The 18,631-nt window shown below is 35.0% G+C and overlaps 1 protein-coding gene across 5 annotated transcripts in view; it reads right to left on the bottom strand.

Annotated features, from left to right (window-relative positions):
- Window positions 1-18,631, bottom strand: part of ITGB3BP (integrin beta 3 binding protein (beta3-endonexin)) — a 106,643-nt gene that overhangs the window by 43,072 nt on the left and 44,940 nt on the right. For all 5 annotated transcript variants that reach the window (XR_824728.1, XM_010833900.1, XM_010833899.1 and 2 more), the window contains exons 3-4: window positions 16,392-16,527; window positions 4,544-4,610 (exon numbers count right to left, since the gene is read on the bottom strand). Coding sequence is in view for 4 of the 5 variants with exons in the window: in XM_010833900.1 (XP_010832202.1) it covers window positions 4,544-4,610; window positions 16,392-16,527 (203 nt within the window). In the remaining variant the exon portion in view is untranslated. The remainder of the gene's footprint in view (window positions 1-4,543; window positions 4,611-16,391; window positions 16,528-18,631) is intronic.

Below are 18,631 nucleotides of genomic sequence, written 5' to 3'. Positions count from 1 at the left end.
TCTTTCTCTTTCTCTGGAAAACTGTAATCTAATACAACTGCCAAAACAAATCATAAAATGTTATAATCACTTAAAACTTATCTAAAAGCATGAAATAGTTTAATTTCAGATTTAAAAGATATAAGTCAGATTTAAAAGATATAAGTCTTTTGAATGGTTTTATAAAATAATAAAGGAAATCTAAGAATATACGTGATTCAAAAATCATTGCTTGCCACTTGATTTCTATATATCCTTTTGGACAATTTGAGTTTCTATTATGTACATCTATTGTCTATTTTAAAATATATTAAGTGAGTTAAAAAATAATGTTTTTATCTTAGTATCTAGCTGAAATTTGTTTCACCAAGGAAGCTAGAAGTTTGGTTAAAGGAAGGAGGAGTAGTAATTCATAACAAAACTATTTGTGGGATAGAGCACATAAAAATATTTGGACTGGGGGGAGTATGACTAGGGAAAGCAGCTATAAAAAGATAAAGGGGTACAGGTGATATATACAGATGTCAAACTAGGAGACCTCTTTGATAAACTCTTATTTTTGTCCCTATTATACTCTATGTGGCATTCTCCATATTTTTTTTTTACCCAGACTACCACTGATTAATACTATACATTACCTACATTATGAAAAAAATATACTTGTAGCCTGAAATGAGGTCTTAACCACAAATTACAACACAATTTGTATGGAAAATGCATTCTAAGATTCATTCAAATGGTTTAAAAATTATTCAGACCCAAGACTGAACCAGAAAAAGATAGAAAATATGAACAGACCAATCATAAGTACAGAAATTGAATTAGTAATTTAAAAACTGCCCAAAACCAAAAGTCTAGGACTAGACGGTTTCACAGGTGAATTCTATCAAACATTTAAAACCTGTTCTTCTGAAACTAAAAAACCTGCGGAGGAAGGAACACTCCCAAACTCATTCTGTGAAGCCAACAAGACCTTGATGCCAAAACTAGACAGAGATATCACACAAAAAGAAAATGACAGGCCAATACGACTGTTGAACATACGTGAAAAAATCCTCAACAAAATACGAGCAAACTGAATCCAACAATACATTAAAAGGGTCATACCTCATAATCAAATGGGATTTATCCCAGAGATGCAAAGATTTTTCAGTACCAGCAAATCAATGTGATACACCACACATTAACAAACTGAATAATAAATTTCATTTATTTCAATAGATGCAGAAAAAGGTTTTGATGAAATTCAACATCCATTTATGATAAAAACTCTCAGTTGGCACAGGGGAACATATCTCAACATAATAAAGACTATATATGACAAATCCACAGCTAATATCATACTCAATAGTGAAAAGCTAAAAGCATTTCCTCTAAGATCAGTAACCACACACCCTTGCCACTTTTATTCAACATAGTTTTGGAAGTTCTAGTCACAGCAATTGGAGAAGAAAAAGAAATAAAAGGAATCCAAACTGGAAGTGAAGAAATAAAACTGTCAATGTTTGCAGATGACATGATACTGTATACAAAACATCCTAAAGACACCACAAGAAAACTACTAGAGCTTATCAAGGAGTTGGTAAAGCTGTAGGATACAAAATTAAAATATAGAAATCAGTTGCATTTCTATGTACTAACAACAAAAGACAGAGAAATCAAAGAAATAATCCCATCTACCATCATATCAAGAAGAATAAAATACCTAGGAATAAACCTACCTAAGGATTTACTTCAAAAATTATAAGATGCTGAATTCAAAGAAATTGAAGACAACATAAACAGATAGAAAGACATAACATACTATGTTTCTGGGCTGGAAGAATTGATGTTGTCAAAATGACTATACTTACCCAAGGCAATCTACAGATTCAATGCAATCTGTATCATATTACCAATAGCATTTTTTCCAGAACTATAACAAATAATTTTAAAAATTTGTATGGAAACACAAAAAACCCGAATAGCCAAAGCAATTTTAAGAAAGAACAGAGCTGGAGGAATTAGACTCCCTGACTTCTGACTATACTACAAAGCTACACTCATCAAAACAGTCAAGTACTGGAACAAAAACAGACACATAGATCAATGGAAAAAGATAGGAAGCCAAGAACTAAACCCATGCAGTTATGGTCAATTAATCTACAATAAAGAAGGCAAGAATATACAATGGAGAAAAGACAGTCTCTTTAATGAGTGGTGCTGGGGAAATTGAACAGCTACATGTAAAAAATGAAACTAGAGCATTACCTAACACCATATACAAAAATAAAATGTATTAAAGGCCTAAATATAAGACTCAATACTATAAAATTCTTAGAGGAAAACAAACGCAGAACACTCTTCGACATAAATCACAGCAATATTTTTTTTGGATCTGTCTCCTAGAGTAATGGAAATAAAAGCAAAAATAAACAAATATGCTATAATTAAAATTATACATTTTTGCACTGGAAAGGAAACCATAAATGAAATGAGAAGACAACCTACAGACTGGGAGAAAACATTTGCAAATGAGGGAACCAATGAGCTTAATTTCCAAATTACAGAAACAATTCATACAAGTCGCTAACAAAAAAACAAACAACTCAATCAAAAACTGGGCAGAAGACCTACATAGACATTTCTCCAAAGAAGACATACAGATGGCCAACAGGCACGTGAAAAGACATTTAACGTTGCTAATTAGAGAATTGCAAATCAAAACTACAGTGCATATCACCTTACACTGCTCAGAATGATCATCATCAAAAAGTCTATAAATAGCAAATGCTGGAGAGGGTGTGGAGAAAAGGGAAACCTCCTACACTGTTGGTGGGAACGTAAACTGGTGTAGCCACTATGGAAAACAGTAGGAAGGCACCTTAAAAAACTAAAAATAGTTACCATATCATTCAGCAATCCCACTCCTGGGCATATATCTGGAAAGCACTCTATTTCAAAAAGATGCATGCACCCCAATGTTCATAGCAGCATTATTTACAATAGCCAAGACATGGAAGCAATCTAAGTGTCCACTGACAGATGAATGGATAAACAACATGTGGTATAACCCAATGGAGTATCAGTCAGCCATAAAAAGAATGAAATAATGCCCTTTAAATTGGATGGACCTAGAGATACTAACTGAAGTCAAGTCAGAGAAATACAAATGTCATATGATATCACTTATATGTGGAATTAAAAAAAAATGACATGAACTTATTTACAAAACAGAAACACATTCACATAGAAAATAAACTTATGGTTATCAAGGGAAAAGTGGGGGAAGAAGGCAGGGATAAATAAGCAGTTTGGGATTAACAGATACACACTACTATATATAAAACAGATAAACAACAAGGACCTACTGTATACCATAGGGAACTATATTCAATATCTTGTAACAACCTATAATGGAAAAGAATCTGAAAAGAATACACACACACATATAAAAAACTAAATCACTGTGCTGTACATCTGAAACTAATACAAGACTGTAAATCAACTGTACTTCAATTTAAATAAATAAGATTTTGAACCATAACCTATAACCCACTTCTAAGTCAGGGAAGGTATATCAATTTACAACATGAGTCCATAAGCCCCCAATGGGTAGATACTTCATTTTCCTCATGTTTACCCATCTATCACATTGTATGGCACAAAGAAGATACAGCTGGAAAAGTAAATGAGCTGAACACATGAACTACTATGAAAATTCAACTCCCTGTTCTGCTTATTTCAATTTTTCAAGTCGTAGTGAACAGATATAAATATTCTTTCCAGAATACACAGGCGGTAGCTTTCTACACAAAACGATTTCATTCAAGGCACTATTGACAGGCCAATATGAAAATTGTTGACTGATGGCCAATAAGCCTTCTAGGTTCCTCTAGATTCCTCATTCTGCTGGCTTCACTATGTTCCTAGCTCCTGAACCAGTTATTTTTTAGGCATTATGTTCTAAAATATTACTTCTCCATCCATCCATTACTTTTCCAGCTGTATCTTCTTTGTGCCATACAGTGTGATGGATGGGTAAAGATGAGGAAAATGAGGCATCTATCCATTGGGGTCTTATGGTCTCATGTTGTAAATTAATATATTACTTCTCCATCCAAAGAGGGTGTTTTCCTCAGTTTTACCCTAAGCTAGTTTCTTAAGCATGGGCTGGGAGAACTGGGCTAAATGGCTATTAAAATTAAGGTATCATATATCACCATCATTGGAGATGGAAATGGCAACCCACTCTAGTATTCTTGCCTAGAGAATCCTGTGCACAGAAAAGCCTGGTGGGCTGCTGTCCAGAGTCGCACAGAGTTGGACATGACTGAAGCGACTTAGCATGCATGCATGCATACATATCACCATCATATGAACACTGTTAAAACACATCAAAAATAAAGTATGTTACTTCTTTAAGAAAAAATAGTTCCACAGACTTTTTATTCATTTCTATAAACTATAAACATTTCTATAAACCATTCATTTCTCAAAAGAAATGATTTATCTTAAAACATCACTTTAACAAATATGACCTTTTTAAGACACATGTATATTATTTCAGCAAAAACAAACTTACTCATTGTCTTGCATAGTAGATTCCATTCTTTTGTTTATACTGAGGTGATTCAAGTTTTCCCTCTTTCCTATGTGTGCAATAAAAGGAACATAAAGTTAAAGCAAAATTGTCAAACTTTAAATAGAATTTAGATCACCAAATTTTAAATAAAAAATAAAAGGGTAGACAAATGAAAGAACAGTAGTTAATGAAAAAGTATCCTGAAATTTATGGGAAAATTTTTGCAATATTGTGAAGAACTTTGCAATAGGTACTTTGTTTCTTTTTTTATTTCCCATTCTAATTTTTTATTTTTTTCCCATTCTAATTTTTTATTCATGGATTATATTATACAGAAGAAACAATCTTTTGAATAAAATTTCTATTGGGGCTTGGTATATTAAAAAGAAAAACTAGATAAACCCAACTGAATAATATAAACTTTACTTTATACAGGATGCTTTCATCAAATATTTTAATAAAAATTATTAAAGTTTCCAGTTTATATTATTTAACTCCTATTTTTTTGTCTCACAGTTAACAACAAGGGATTGTTGATACTAATATCTAGAAAATAGTGAGCTCATGATAGCACAGTAAATCAAATATAATTTTAGGGACAAAAGTACCTGACTGCTTAAATGCTAAATGATTTAGTAAACTCTTGGAAATACCTTTAATGCCTTTGAAGATATTTCAAATACTGCATGGTGTCATTTATAAGTGGAATTTAAAAGATAATAAATGAATGTATATACAAAACTGAAACAGACTCACAGATAAAACAAACTTGTGGTTACCAAAAGGGAAAGCGAAAAGGGGAGGGACAAATTAGTGGTTTAGGATGTATAGACACAGATAATTACATCTAAGACAGTGAGATACACTGTATAGCACAGGGAATGATACCTATTATCTTCTAATAAATTGCAATGGAATATAATCTGCAAAAATACTGAATCACTATGCTGTAAATCACAATATTGTAAATCAACTTTTAAACTTCAATTTAAAAGTGCATATTGACTTAGTCCTCATACTTGAGGACACATTAGCATAGTTAGAGATTCTGTGTTTTACATATACTGGCCTTTTACTGAATGAATAAAGAAGCAAATGAATGAATAATCCAAACTCATTACTACTAATGAAAATCAGTGAAGAAAATTCATTTTTTATAATACAAACATTGGCACCTTCTCTCACTACACATTTTAATATACCTCCATTTGCTCAACAACTGGCAGTTACTACTTTTCTAAAAAATTGGTACAATGCACCATGAAAAACAAGCTCATACTCTCCAAAAGAAATATAATGTCACTTATTAATTTAAAATCTACTAACAAAATTTTTATAAAAGGCAAAAGTCAAATTTGAATATTTGATTTAACCCAATATACCCGAATATTCTTATATTAACACACAATCTACATAAATTATTATATATATTATTTTTTCCAAACTAAGATTTTAATATCTGGTGTGTATTCTTATAGCACATTTCAATTCAGATCAGTCCCACTCCACATGTTCAACATGTACATGTACTGGATGGCATAGTTCTAGATAATACTGCAGGAGGATCCAATACTTCCAGATGAAATCAAATACGCATATAACATGAAGCCAACTTCTTTAAAATTTAAGTGTGATTTATTAACACATTAAAAAATATATTGTCTGGAACAGACTATCCATTGCTGGTTTACATTTTTTTCTTCATTTAATTTGTACTCCATTACTCTCATTTGCTTCTATTTCTAGAGGAAATTTACAATTTCATTGACTGAGGTGGTTCAGAAACTAACAATAATTTCCCTCATTGTTACTTTGGAACTTATGCCTTCTCTCAAAAAAATAAGTCATAACTAAATTTTTATCTCATAATAGTCTTTAATGCCCAAAACAGAAAAACCTGCAGGTCTAGAAATTTTGCTAAAGTCCTAGTTACCTCTTGTTATTAACTTTTCATTATTTGATTTATTGGTATCCTTAAATTCCAAATAGAATAAGTCAATATGGTTAAGAGTTTATTTAATAAAAGATGAATGGGGAAAAGAGTAACAATATTTTACTTATGATTTTGGAGAACTTTGGGGAAGTAAGTTCATTAAAATCTGTCTCTCAAAAAAAGTGTTTTTAATAGAAAAACTACAAATGAAAAATACATTATATACTTTTATTTCATAAAACAGTATTAATCGTTGCCTAAAGATTAATACTAACTTCCTGAATTTTGAATTAAGCTATTTCCATTCAATAAAGTTCCACCATATTACTTTGTTCTTTTAACCTGTAATTAATTATTTTTCACATTTTTAGAACAAGCAGTCAGTAGTGCTAGGTGAGAAACAGCAAAAGACTGTTTTATTTGAATTTTCACCAGGTGTTTTAGGCCTTTCTAAACATTCAGATATTATAAGGGGATTAGTCAGATATCACAAACTATAAAACATAACTAATAGCATTAATTTCAATCTTCTCATGGAAGGACTTATGTTTTGTTTTTCTTTTATATATATATAATTTTACTTATTTATGTTTGGCTGTACTGGGTCTTTGTTGCTGTGCAGGCTTTTCTCTAGCTGCAGTTACTGGGCTACTCTAGTTGCATGAGGGCTTCTCATTGTGGTGGCTTCCCCTGCTGCGAAGCACGGGTTCTAGGGCACACAGGCTTCAGTAGTTACGGGTCGAGGGCTCAGTAGTTGCAGTTCCTGAACTCCAGAGTACAGGTGCAAAAGTTGATGAAATTATTTGCAGAGCAGCAGTGGAAACACAGACATAGAGAACAGCCTTATGGACAAGGGACGGGGGTGAGGGTGGAGAGGATGGGATGTATGGAGACAGTTACATGGAAACTTACAGTACTATACGTAAAATAGATAGCCAATAGGAATTTGCTGTTATGACTCAGGGAACTCAAGCCAGGGCTCTGTAACAACTTAGAGGGGTAGGATGGGGAAGGAGATGAGAGGGAGGTTCAAGAGGAAAGGGACATGTATATATCTGTGGCTGCTTCATGTTGATGTTTGGCAGAAACCAGTAAGAGTCTGCAAAGCAATTATCTTTCAATTAATAAATAAATTAAAAAAAGAAGTTGTGGCGCAGGTTTAGTTGTTCTGAGGCATGTGAGATTTTCCCAGATCAGAGATTAAACCCGGGTATCCTGCATTGGTAGGCAGATTACTTACCATTGAGCCATCAGAGAAGCACCCAGGATTTATGCTTTTAAATAATAGACATTTCAATTGCTAACTAGGAGGAATTTTAATGTCTCAAAGAATAACATTTGGATCAGTTATCAAAGAGTACTGAGTGGACTCTATCACACCAAGAGTTTTTCACTTATTTAATAATCACTTTTCCTTATTTCATTCCATGTTATTACCAATTAACATACACTAAAGTACTGTGGATTCTACGTACTCTTCCTTGCTACACTATATATGATTAATAATTGTGTACTTGCTGCTGCTGCTGCTAAGTCGCTTCAGTTGTATCCAACTCTGTGCGACCCCACAGACGGCAGCCCACCAGGCTCCCCTGTCCCTGGGATTCACCAGGCAAGAACACTGGAGTGGGTTGCCATTTCCTTCTCCAATAATTGTGTACTTGATTCCCTTTAAATGTAGTTTCACAAAACACTGGTGATAAATGTAATATCACTGAATCGGGACTGCTTTAAAAATTGTATTTGGACTTTCTGGTAAGGCTCCCAGAAGCCCTTTCTTGAACTAATGAGGATATCTTTCAATAGATAATAATGATAATAATGTTTAGAAGTATAATCAACAATGGTGATGATGAAGTGCCTTTAGGGCCAGGCACTGTTTTAAATGTTACATTATATTAACTAGTTAATTTGCACACCTCTGAGATAGTCATTCTTACTCCCATTTTGCAGATGAAACAACAAATGCACAGAATGGTCATAAAATTTATCTGAAGCTCCAATGCTAGTAAGTGGTACAGTCAGGATCTAAATCCAGCCATTTAGCTACAAAGATTATTCTATTAGCCAAGATGCTATGATTATTTACTAACAAATTAATTTAAAGTTCAAGCAGGTTTAGGCCAGTATCATGCTGCTTCTTGATAAATATACTTTATACTTGGCACATCTCAGGGATCTTTTGGTCCCAAACCAGGAATTAAGAATTGAGGAAAACTTTGACCCAGAGAGGTTTAAAATTACTTGTCTGAGATGTCACATACTAAAATTTTTTTTCTAAAAGAGTTATTGCAGATCAAGTTGGAGTCTGTAGGCTAAGAGGTGAATGAGATCCTATTATTCTTTTAATCGAACAATTTCTATGTAATATTTTTCTATTTATATTTTTCCTATTTTCTTCTACTTTTTATGGTTTGTTCTATTGTTCTTTTTCTATCTTTCTGAGTTGAATGTTCAGCTTTTTAGTTTTCAGTCATCTTTTTAAAATATATGCATTGATAAATGTGAACCCACTATGAATGCTTTCATTATCATGCCATGTTTAGGTATAAATTTTTTCCTCTAAGTGCTGACATGTTTTTATTATCACTCAATTCTAAATATTTTATACTTTATAACAAAAAAGATACTCAAATAGCCAGTCTTGAGAAAGAACAAAACTAGAGTTTCATACTCTGATTCCAATATAAGACCTGAAACCATAAAACTTCTAGAAGAAAGCATAGGCAGTAAGATCTTTGACATCGGACTTGGTAATATTTTTTTTTGATATTATCTTCTCAGGCAAGGGAAACAAAAGCAAAAATAAATAAATGGAAACATATTAAACTAAAAAAGTTTTGCATAGTAAAGGAAACTACTGTCTACTGAATGGAAAAGATATTTCAAAATGATATGTCTAGTAAGGAGTTAATATCCCAAATATACAAAGAACGTAAACAATTTAACATCAAAAAACCAAACAACCTGATTATAAAATGGGCAGGGGGTCTCAACAGACATTTTTCCAATGAAGATATACAGATAGCCAGCGGGCATATGAAAAGATGCTCAAATGACTAATAATCAGGGAAATACAAACCAAACCTCATATGTGGTCAGAATGGCTATTATCAAAAAGAGAAGAATCAACAAATGTTGACAAAGATATGGAGAAAAGAGAATCATTATGCACTACTAGTGGGAATATAAATTAGTGCAGCCACTATGGAATACTACTAGAGGCACAGAGTAGTGGGAAGGAGGAATGAGATGAAGGCAGTCAAAAGGTACAACCCTTAGTCATAAGACAAATAAGTACTAGGTATGTAACATACAACATAATGAATATAATTAATACTGTGGTATGTTATATATGAAAGCTGTTAAGAGAGAAAGCTAACAGCTCCCATCACAGGGAAAAATTTTTTCCTTTTATTTATATCTATGTGAAACGAGTAAGCTCTGGGAGATGGTGAAGCACAGGGAAGCCTACATGCTGCAGCCCATGGGGTAGCAAACAGTAGGACATAACTGGGAGACTAAAGAACAACAGCAGAAAGTGAAATGGGTGATGGATGTTCACTAAACTTACTGTGATAATCATTTCATGATGTATGTAAGTCAAATCATTATGTTGAACAGCTTAAACAATATGTCAATTATTAGTTCAATAAAACTGGAAGAAAACGTATGGTTTGAATGACAATAAAAACAAACACATAAACTATCTCCATCATTCCTAACTTTTTAAATCTATTTTATCAGTTTCTGAAAAAATAGCCTACTATGATTAAGGACTTGTGAATTTCTCCTTATAATACTGTCCTATTTTGTCACATCTTGCTTGAGTTTTTATTTTTCATGCACATAGGTTCAGGATTCCTTTCCTGGTACTGAATCTTTTATTCTTTCATTATGGGAAAAAAGTTCTATTATTTGCAATAAAGCCCTTTTGTCATAATAACTATTTTGGTCTATATTAATACTAATATTCTTATACCAACTCTTAGTTTTTTAAGAAGCTAGAATTTACTGTTCTACCCCTTTATAATAAATCATATGATGTCTTTGATAATAATATTCATAAAAATAGCTAAAATATGTATTTCCTTATTGCAAAATTCAGACTTAAATTGAAGAGAGTAAGAAAAACCACTAGACGATTCAGGTATGACCTAAATCAAATCCCTTACGATTATATAGTGTAAGTGATAAACAGATTCAAGGGATTAGATATGATAGACAAAGTGCCTGAAGAATTATGGACAGAGGTTCGTGACACTGTACAGGAGGCAGGGATTAAGACCATCCCCAAGAAAAAGAAATGTAAAAAGGCAAAATGGTTGTCTGACAAGGCCTTAGAAATAGCTGAGAAAAGAAGAGAAGCTAAGGGCAAAGGAGAAAAGGAAAGATATACCCATTGAATGCTGATTTCCAAAGAATAGCAAGGAAAGATAAGAAAGCCTTCCTCAGTGATCAGTGCAAAGAAATAGAGGAAAACAAAAGAATGGGAAAGACTACAGATCTCTTCAGGAAAATTAGAGATACCAAGGGAACATTTCATGCAAACATGGGCGCAATAAAAAATGAAAATGGTATGGACCTAACAGAAGCAGAAGATATTAAGAAGAGGTGGACAGAATACACAGAAGAACTATCTTCTTCTGTGTAGTCATGATACAGATCTTGAAAAAGATCTTCATGACCCAGATAATCACGATGGCATGATCATTCACTGGGATCCAGACATCCTGGGATATGAAGTCAAATGGGCCTTAGGAAGCATCATTACTAACAAAGCTAGTGGAGGTAATGGAATTCCAGTTGAGCTATTTCAAATCCTAAAAGATGATGCTGTAAAAGTGTTGCATTCAGTATGCCAGCAAATTTGGAAAACTCAGCAGTGGCCAGAGGACTGGAAAAGATCAGTTTTCATTCCAATCCCAAAGAAAGGCAATGCCAAAGAATGTTCAAACTACCGCACAATTGCACTCATCTTACACTCTAGCAAAGTAATGTTCAAAATTCTACAAGCCACACTTCAACAATATGTGAACCAAGAGCTTCCAGATGTTCAAGATGGATTTAGAAAAGGCAGAGGAACAAGAGATCAAATTGCCAACATCTGTTGGATCATTGAAAAAGCAAGAGAGTTCCAGAAAAACATCTACTTCTGCTTTATTGACTACACCAAAGCCTTTGACTATGTGGATCACAATAAACTGGAAAATTCTTCAGGAGATGGGAATACCAGACCACCTTTCCTGCCTCCTGAGAAAGCTGTATGCAGGTCAAGAAGCAACAGTTAGAACCAGACATGGAAAAATGGACTGGTTCCAAATCAGGAGAGAAGCATGTCAAGGCCGTATATGGTCACCCTATTTATTTAACTTATATACAGAGTACATCATGTGAAATGCCAGGCTTGATAAAGCACAAGCTGGAATCAAGATTGCCAGGAGAAATATCAATAACCTCAGAAATGCAGATGATACCACCCTTATGGCAGAAAGCAAAGAGGAACTAATGAGCCTCTTGATGAAAGTCAAAGAGGAGTGAAAAAGTTGGCTTAAAACTCAACATTCAGAAAACTAAGATCATGGCATCTGGACCCACCACTTCATGGCAAATAGATGAGGAAACAATGGAAACAGTGAGAGACTTTATTTGGGGGGCTCAAAAATCACTGTAGATGGTGACTGTAGCCATGAAATTAAAAGATGCTTGCTCCTTGGAAGAAAAGCTATGATCAACCTAGATAGCATGTTAAAAAGCAGAGACATTACTTTGCCAACAAAGGTCCATCTAGACAAAGGTCCATCTAGTCAAAGCTATGGTTTTTCCAGTGTCATGTATGCATGTGAGAGTTGTACTATAAAGAAAGCTGAGCACCAAAGAATTGATGCTTTTGACCTGTGGTGGTGGTGAAGATTCTTGAGAGTCCCTTGGACTGAAATGAGGTCCAATCAGTCCATCCTAAAGGAGATCAGTCCTGAATATTGATTGGAAGGACTGATGGTGAAGCTGAAACTCCAATATTTGACCACCTGATGCAAAGAACTAACCCTGGAAAAGACCCTGATGCTGGGAAAGAATCAAGTGGGTTGGAGAAGGGGACGAGAGAGGATGAGATGGTTGGATGGCATCACCAACTCAATGGACATGAGTTTGAGTAAGCTCTGGGAGTTGGTGATGGACAGGGAAGCCTGGCATGCTGCAATCCATGGGTCACAAAGAGTTGGACACGACTGAGTGACTGAACTGAACTGAAAATATGTATTAAACACTTACTATATGCCAGTCACTGTTCTAAGTACTTTTTGTATGTTAATTCTTTTAATTCTTATAACAATCCTGAGGTAGATGTTATTTTCCCCATTTTAAAGGCAAGTAAACAAAAACACAATTAAAAGTTCAACTGACAGATATTCCATCTGCTCCCTGAAGATTACAAGGACCTTATATTTGTAATTCCTTCCTGCTTCCACATATATCTTCCAAGCTCTTATGGTCTATTAGTACTTGTTTTTAACCCCCTCTTTTGCTTTATAGTCAGCAGAATTGGTAATCACATTTTTATAACTAGGTTTATAGATTTACCAACATGCTTGTTAATTTATTATTTTACCACTGCTCTTTGCATTCCATTCCTTTATTTGAGGCTCAGTTATGATGCTGGGAGGGATTGGGGGCAGGAGAAGGGGACGACAGAGGATGAGTTGGCTGGATGGCATCACTGACTCGATGGACGTGAGTCTGAGTGAACTCCGGGAGTTGGTGATGGACAGGGAGGCCTGGCGTGCTGTGATTCATGGGGTCGCAAAGAGTCAGACACGACTGAGCGACTGAACTGAACTGAACTGAACTGAACTATGAGCATGTACTCACAGAAGAATATTCTTTAATAATCTTTCAAGGAGTATTTGTGAATGGTTAATTCTCTCAGACTGAATGAAAATACCTTTACTTCATTCTTACTTCCTGAATGAAAACTTCAGATGTGATTTTCAGTTGGTATTATTCCATTTCCTGCCACAGACTATAGATACTGATGAGAAGTCTAATGTCGGCCTGTCGCTAAAATTTTGTCTTTGTTTTTGATGTTCTGCAGTTTTATCATGATATGATTAGGTGTGAGTTTGTTTAATTCATCTTGCTCAGACAAAGCATGTTATTCTAATCTGGAAATTTCCATCTTTCCTCAACTACGAAAACCTGATAGTTCATATATCTTAGACTACTGCCTCTGCTCCTTTTTCTCTTCTTTCTTGTGGAACTCCTATTTGACATATGTTGGAGTTTATTCTATCCATTACTTTCCTTTACTGCTTTATCATATACTCCATCTGTTTATCTGTCTATGCTGTTAACACTGCTACAATCTGGGGTGATTTCTACACATCTATTGTCTATTTTACAAGTACTCTCTTTGACTGTCAAATTTGGTGTTTATCCTTCCACCCCAACTATTAAAAAACAAGTGCATTCTTAGGAGTAAAGGAACACAAAATTTTACCATCTTTTCTCTCCTCTAAAAAGGATACTACTTTGGAAAAATTTGCCAAGTGGTAGGGACGGGGATAGGAGAAGGCAATGGCAGCCCACTCTAGCACTCTTGCCTAGAAAATTCCATGGCCGGAGGAGCCTGGTAGGCTGCAGTCCATGGGGTTGCTAAGAGTCGGACATGACTGAGGAACTTCACTTTCACTTTTCACTTTCGTGCATTGGAGAAGGAAATGGCAACCCACTCCAATGTTCTTGCCTGGAGAATCCCAGGGATGGGGGAGCCTGGTGGGCTGCCGTTTATGGGGTTGCACAGAGTCGGACACGACTGAAGCGACTTAGCAGCAGCAGCAGGGACGGGGATGACCCCTCCTAAGGGGCAGGGCAGTATAATGACACACACACAACCATACATAAATGTAATCAATATACACAATGACAAATGAGAGAGAGGGAGAGTGTATGTGTAGGCATATCTTCACTGTATAAACTGGAAGCAGTCACTCCATTTGAGGGCTATGTAGAATTTAAGTAGAGGGAAGACTTATATCTAGATTTTTTTCCTTTTATAATTGTAAATAAATTTAATATTGCCACCTGTTCACATAGTATGTAATTCCACTGAACATAGAAAGCACATATAAATACCTGGAGGAAGAATATTCCAGGTTGAAAGAAGTGCAAGTGCAGTTCTTGTGGAGGCAACAGGCTCAGCATGATTGACAAATAGCCAGAAAATAAGGGTGGCTGAAGTACTGTAAACATGGGAAGGGCAGGAGAATAAATGAGACAGATGAGCACCTAAAATGTCTTTGAAAATGTGCTTTAAGCAGAAGTGCTTATTTAAATTGTACCTTGTGTTTTGTACAATACTTAAAAAGTAACGCTGTTAACAGAAGTTATAATTTCATTTAGAACTTGTAAGACAAGCTTTTCTATTTTTAAAATACAATAAGATGACATATTAGGAAAATCAATATAATGATTACAAATGACATAATCTGCTACAAGATCCTAGGCAGAATTCTATTTTGAGGCTTGTGTGAGAACTATATATCAAAGAATACATAAAACACATACGTACAGTTTAATGAATAATTATAGGGTGAACCAGCATAGCCATCATATAGAAACAGAATATTACCAGCACTCTAGGAACTCCTGCTATATGACTTTTCAAAAAAGAGCTTACCAAGTACTATAACCGGTGATAATTATCCACTTAAATGTCAACTGAGATCATGTGACCAATCTTTTTATGGGCAAAAGAAATGTTCCCTTAAGTCCATATTTAATTTCAATATGGAAATTAAGTACGTATCCACTTAAAATCTATTCACATTTCAGTATAGAGATGTTCCATATCTAAGGCACTAATTTTTCATTTTAAACAAAAGGTGTATCAAGTGAATTAAAGAAAAAACAACAACCCAGAACTATAGAGCTTGAAGAAGACATCTACATCTTCATGTATTTTTGTGAAAGCAAACTTAACAGTGATAGCTTTAAGATTAAGAAGCACCTGATTAAAGTCATTCAAAAGTTAAGATCTCATTATAGGTTTCATTACAACAAATTAGGTAAAATGAGGAGAATTCTTTGTTTCTCTGTAGCTTCCAGTATATACTTAGCACTCAAATGTTTTACAATAAATATGAATTAGGCTAATCACAGTATATCTAAAATATATTCTTTTCAATTTAAGCCTACTTAATATTTCATATTATAGAAACTTGACAGGTCACTGATTCACGACTTTTTTACAATATTAAAAATTAAGCCTATGAAATCTAGATTCCTGCATCTTTTAAATGAATATTTTAGCAATAAACTACCAGAGGATAAGAAATATATGTGGTCAAAATTAAACTAACAATAATTTAAAATAAAGAATTTCATATTAAAATTAGATTATTCTCTAACAGTAATTATACAAACCTTTTGCAAGTGCACTTAAAATAGTAACAGAAGAGAATGAAATACAATAAATAAAACAAGCTATAAAGACACAGGAAATGTGGATAAAACTCAATGGACAACATGAATAAAAATAACATTTAGAAGTATTAAAGTGTAGTGCATTACCTGAATTATGTGCCCTTTAATTTATGCACATGATAGATAGCTTGTTAACTTGTTAAGGGGCTAAACTATTATAATTGATAGTGGCTGAAGGCAGTCACACCATAATTTCTATTTAATGGATGGGAAAGTAAGGTAACAAAGTCTGCAGCAGCATTTTAATGTAACTGCCTAGAGTTTACATTTATGTCCAAAGTATTACCTATATTCTAGTCTTTTCTATGTTGAATTCTTTAAAAAAGACAAAAATCAGCTGCTGCAGGATTCACATATTATTAAATCAAAATTCCAATTTAACCAACACCTAGAAAAAATCTCACAATAAGCAGAAAAGAATGTTCAACTAACCATTTGATGGTCCATTTCTGTTTTCTTGTTCTTTTGAGCTTGTGGGAGAAGCAACTGGGCTCATCTGACAGGTTCCAGTTGTTGGAGAATAGTCTGCAGCGCTTTTCTTCCTTGTGATTTTAGGAGAACCAAATGACTAGAAATAAATATTAATTTGGGACAAATATATAATGTTTAGTTACAGACCTTTGGAAATACATTTGAAAAACTTACAAAATTCAAACAAATACTCTTTTCTTTGCTCTTTCTTTTTGGATTTAAATATACACCATCACTATCTTCAAAGTGAACACTGTTATTTCAAGGTATGCACATTTTTCAGGTCTCCATACTAATTAGGGTATCTCAATCTGATGTTTATGAAGTTTTAACACTGAAGGATTGCTACCTTCTGAGATGGTATTTCCAAGCAAGTAGAGACAACCAACTCTCCCAGTTACATCAGACATTTGCTGTCAGCACAAGCATGGCGGCTGGGATGGCACACGAGTGCGGTTGAGAGGAGCTACCCCACGTCCAAGGTCAGGGGCAGCGGCCGAGAGGAGTTACCCCACATCCAAGGTAAGGAGCGGCAGCTGAGCTTTGCTGGAGCAGCCGTGAAGAGATACCCCATATCCAAGGTACGAAAAAGCCAAGTAAGACGGTAGGCGCTGAGAGAGGGCATCAGAGGGCAGACAGACTGAAACCACAATCACAGAAAACTAGCCAATCTGATCACATGGACCACAGCCTTGTCTAACTCAATGAAACTAAGCCATGCCGTAAGGGGCCACCCAAGACAGGCGGGTCATGGTGGACAGATCTGACAGAATGTGGTCTACTGGAGAAGGGAATGGCAAACCACTTCAGTATTCGTGCCTCGAGAACCCCATGAACAGTATGAAAAGGCAAAAAGATAGGACATTGAAAGAGGAACTCTCCAGGTCAGTAGGTGCCCAATATGCTACTGGAGATCAGTGGAGAAATAACTTCAGAAAGAATGAAGGGATGGAGCAAAAGCAAAATACCCAGTTGTGGATGGGACTGGTGATAGAAGCAAGGTCCGATGCTGTAAAGAGCAATATTGCATAGGAACCTGGAATGCTAGGTCCATGAGTCAAGGCAAATTGGAAGTGGTCAAACAGATGGCAAGAGTGAACATCGACATTCTAGGAACCAGCAAACTAAGAAGGACTGGAATGGGTGAATTTAACTCAGATGACCATTATATCTACTACTGTGGGCAGGAATCCTTTAGAAAAAATGGAGCAGCCATCACAGTCAACAAGAGTCCGAAATGCAGTACTTGGATGCAGTCTTAACAACAGAATGATCTCTTGTTTGTTTCCAAGGCAAACCATTCAATATCACGGTAATCCAAGTCTATGCCCTGACCAGTAATGCTGAAGAAGCTGAAGTTAAACGGTTCTATGAAGACCTACAAGACCTGCTAGAACTAACACCCAAAAAAGATGTCCTTTTTTGGACAGATAAGAAAGATCTGTCCTCAGCAATCAATGCAAAGAAATAGAGGAAAACAATAGAATGGGGAAGACTAGAGACCTCTTCAAGAAAATTAGAGATACCAAGGGAACATTTCATGCAAACATGGGCAAAATAAAGGACAGAAATGGTACGGACCTAACAGAAGCAGAAGATATGAAGAAGAGGTGGCAAGAATACACAGAAGAACTGTACAAAAAAGATCTTCATGACCCAGATAATCACAAAGGTGTCATTACTCACACACACCTAGAGCAGGACATCCTGGAATGTGAAGTCAGGTGTGCCATGGGAAGAATCACTACAAACAAAGCTAGTGGAGGTGATGGAATTCCAGTTGAACTATTTCAAATTCTAAAACATGATGCTGTGAAAGTGCTGCACTCAATATGCCAGCAAATGTGGAAAACTTAGCAGTAGCCACAGGACTGGAAAACGTCAGTTTTCATTCCAATCCCAAAGAAAAGTAATGCCAAAGAATGCTTAAACTACTGCACAATTGCACTTATCTCACACACTAGTAAAGTAATGCTCAAAATTCTCCAAGTCAGGCTTCAGCAATATATCAACCATGAACTTCCAGACGTTCAAGCTGGTTTTAGAAAAGGCAGAGGAACAAGATATCAAATAGCCAACATCTGCTGGATCATTGAAAAAGCAGAAGAGTTCCAGAAAAACATCTATTTCTACTTTATTGACTATGTCAAAGCCTTTGACTGTGTGGATCACAATAAACTGTAGAAAATTCTGAAAGAGAT

Source organism: Bison bison, unplaced genomic scaffold (genome assembly GCF_000754665.1).
Source record: "Bison bison bison isolate TAMUID 2011002044 unplaced genomic scaffold, Bison_UMD1.0 scf7180017863957, whole genome shotgun sequence".
Taxonomy (NCBI): Eukaryota; Metazoa; Chordata; class Mammalia; order Artiodactyla; family Bovidae; genus Bison; species Bison bison.
The sequence above is the reverse complement of the archived record's forward strand: the minus strand, read 5'-3'. Positions and strand labels throughout refer to the sequence as shown.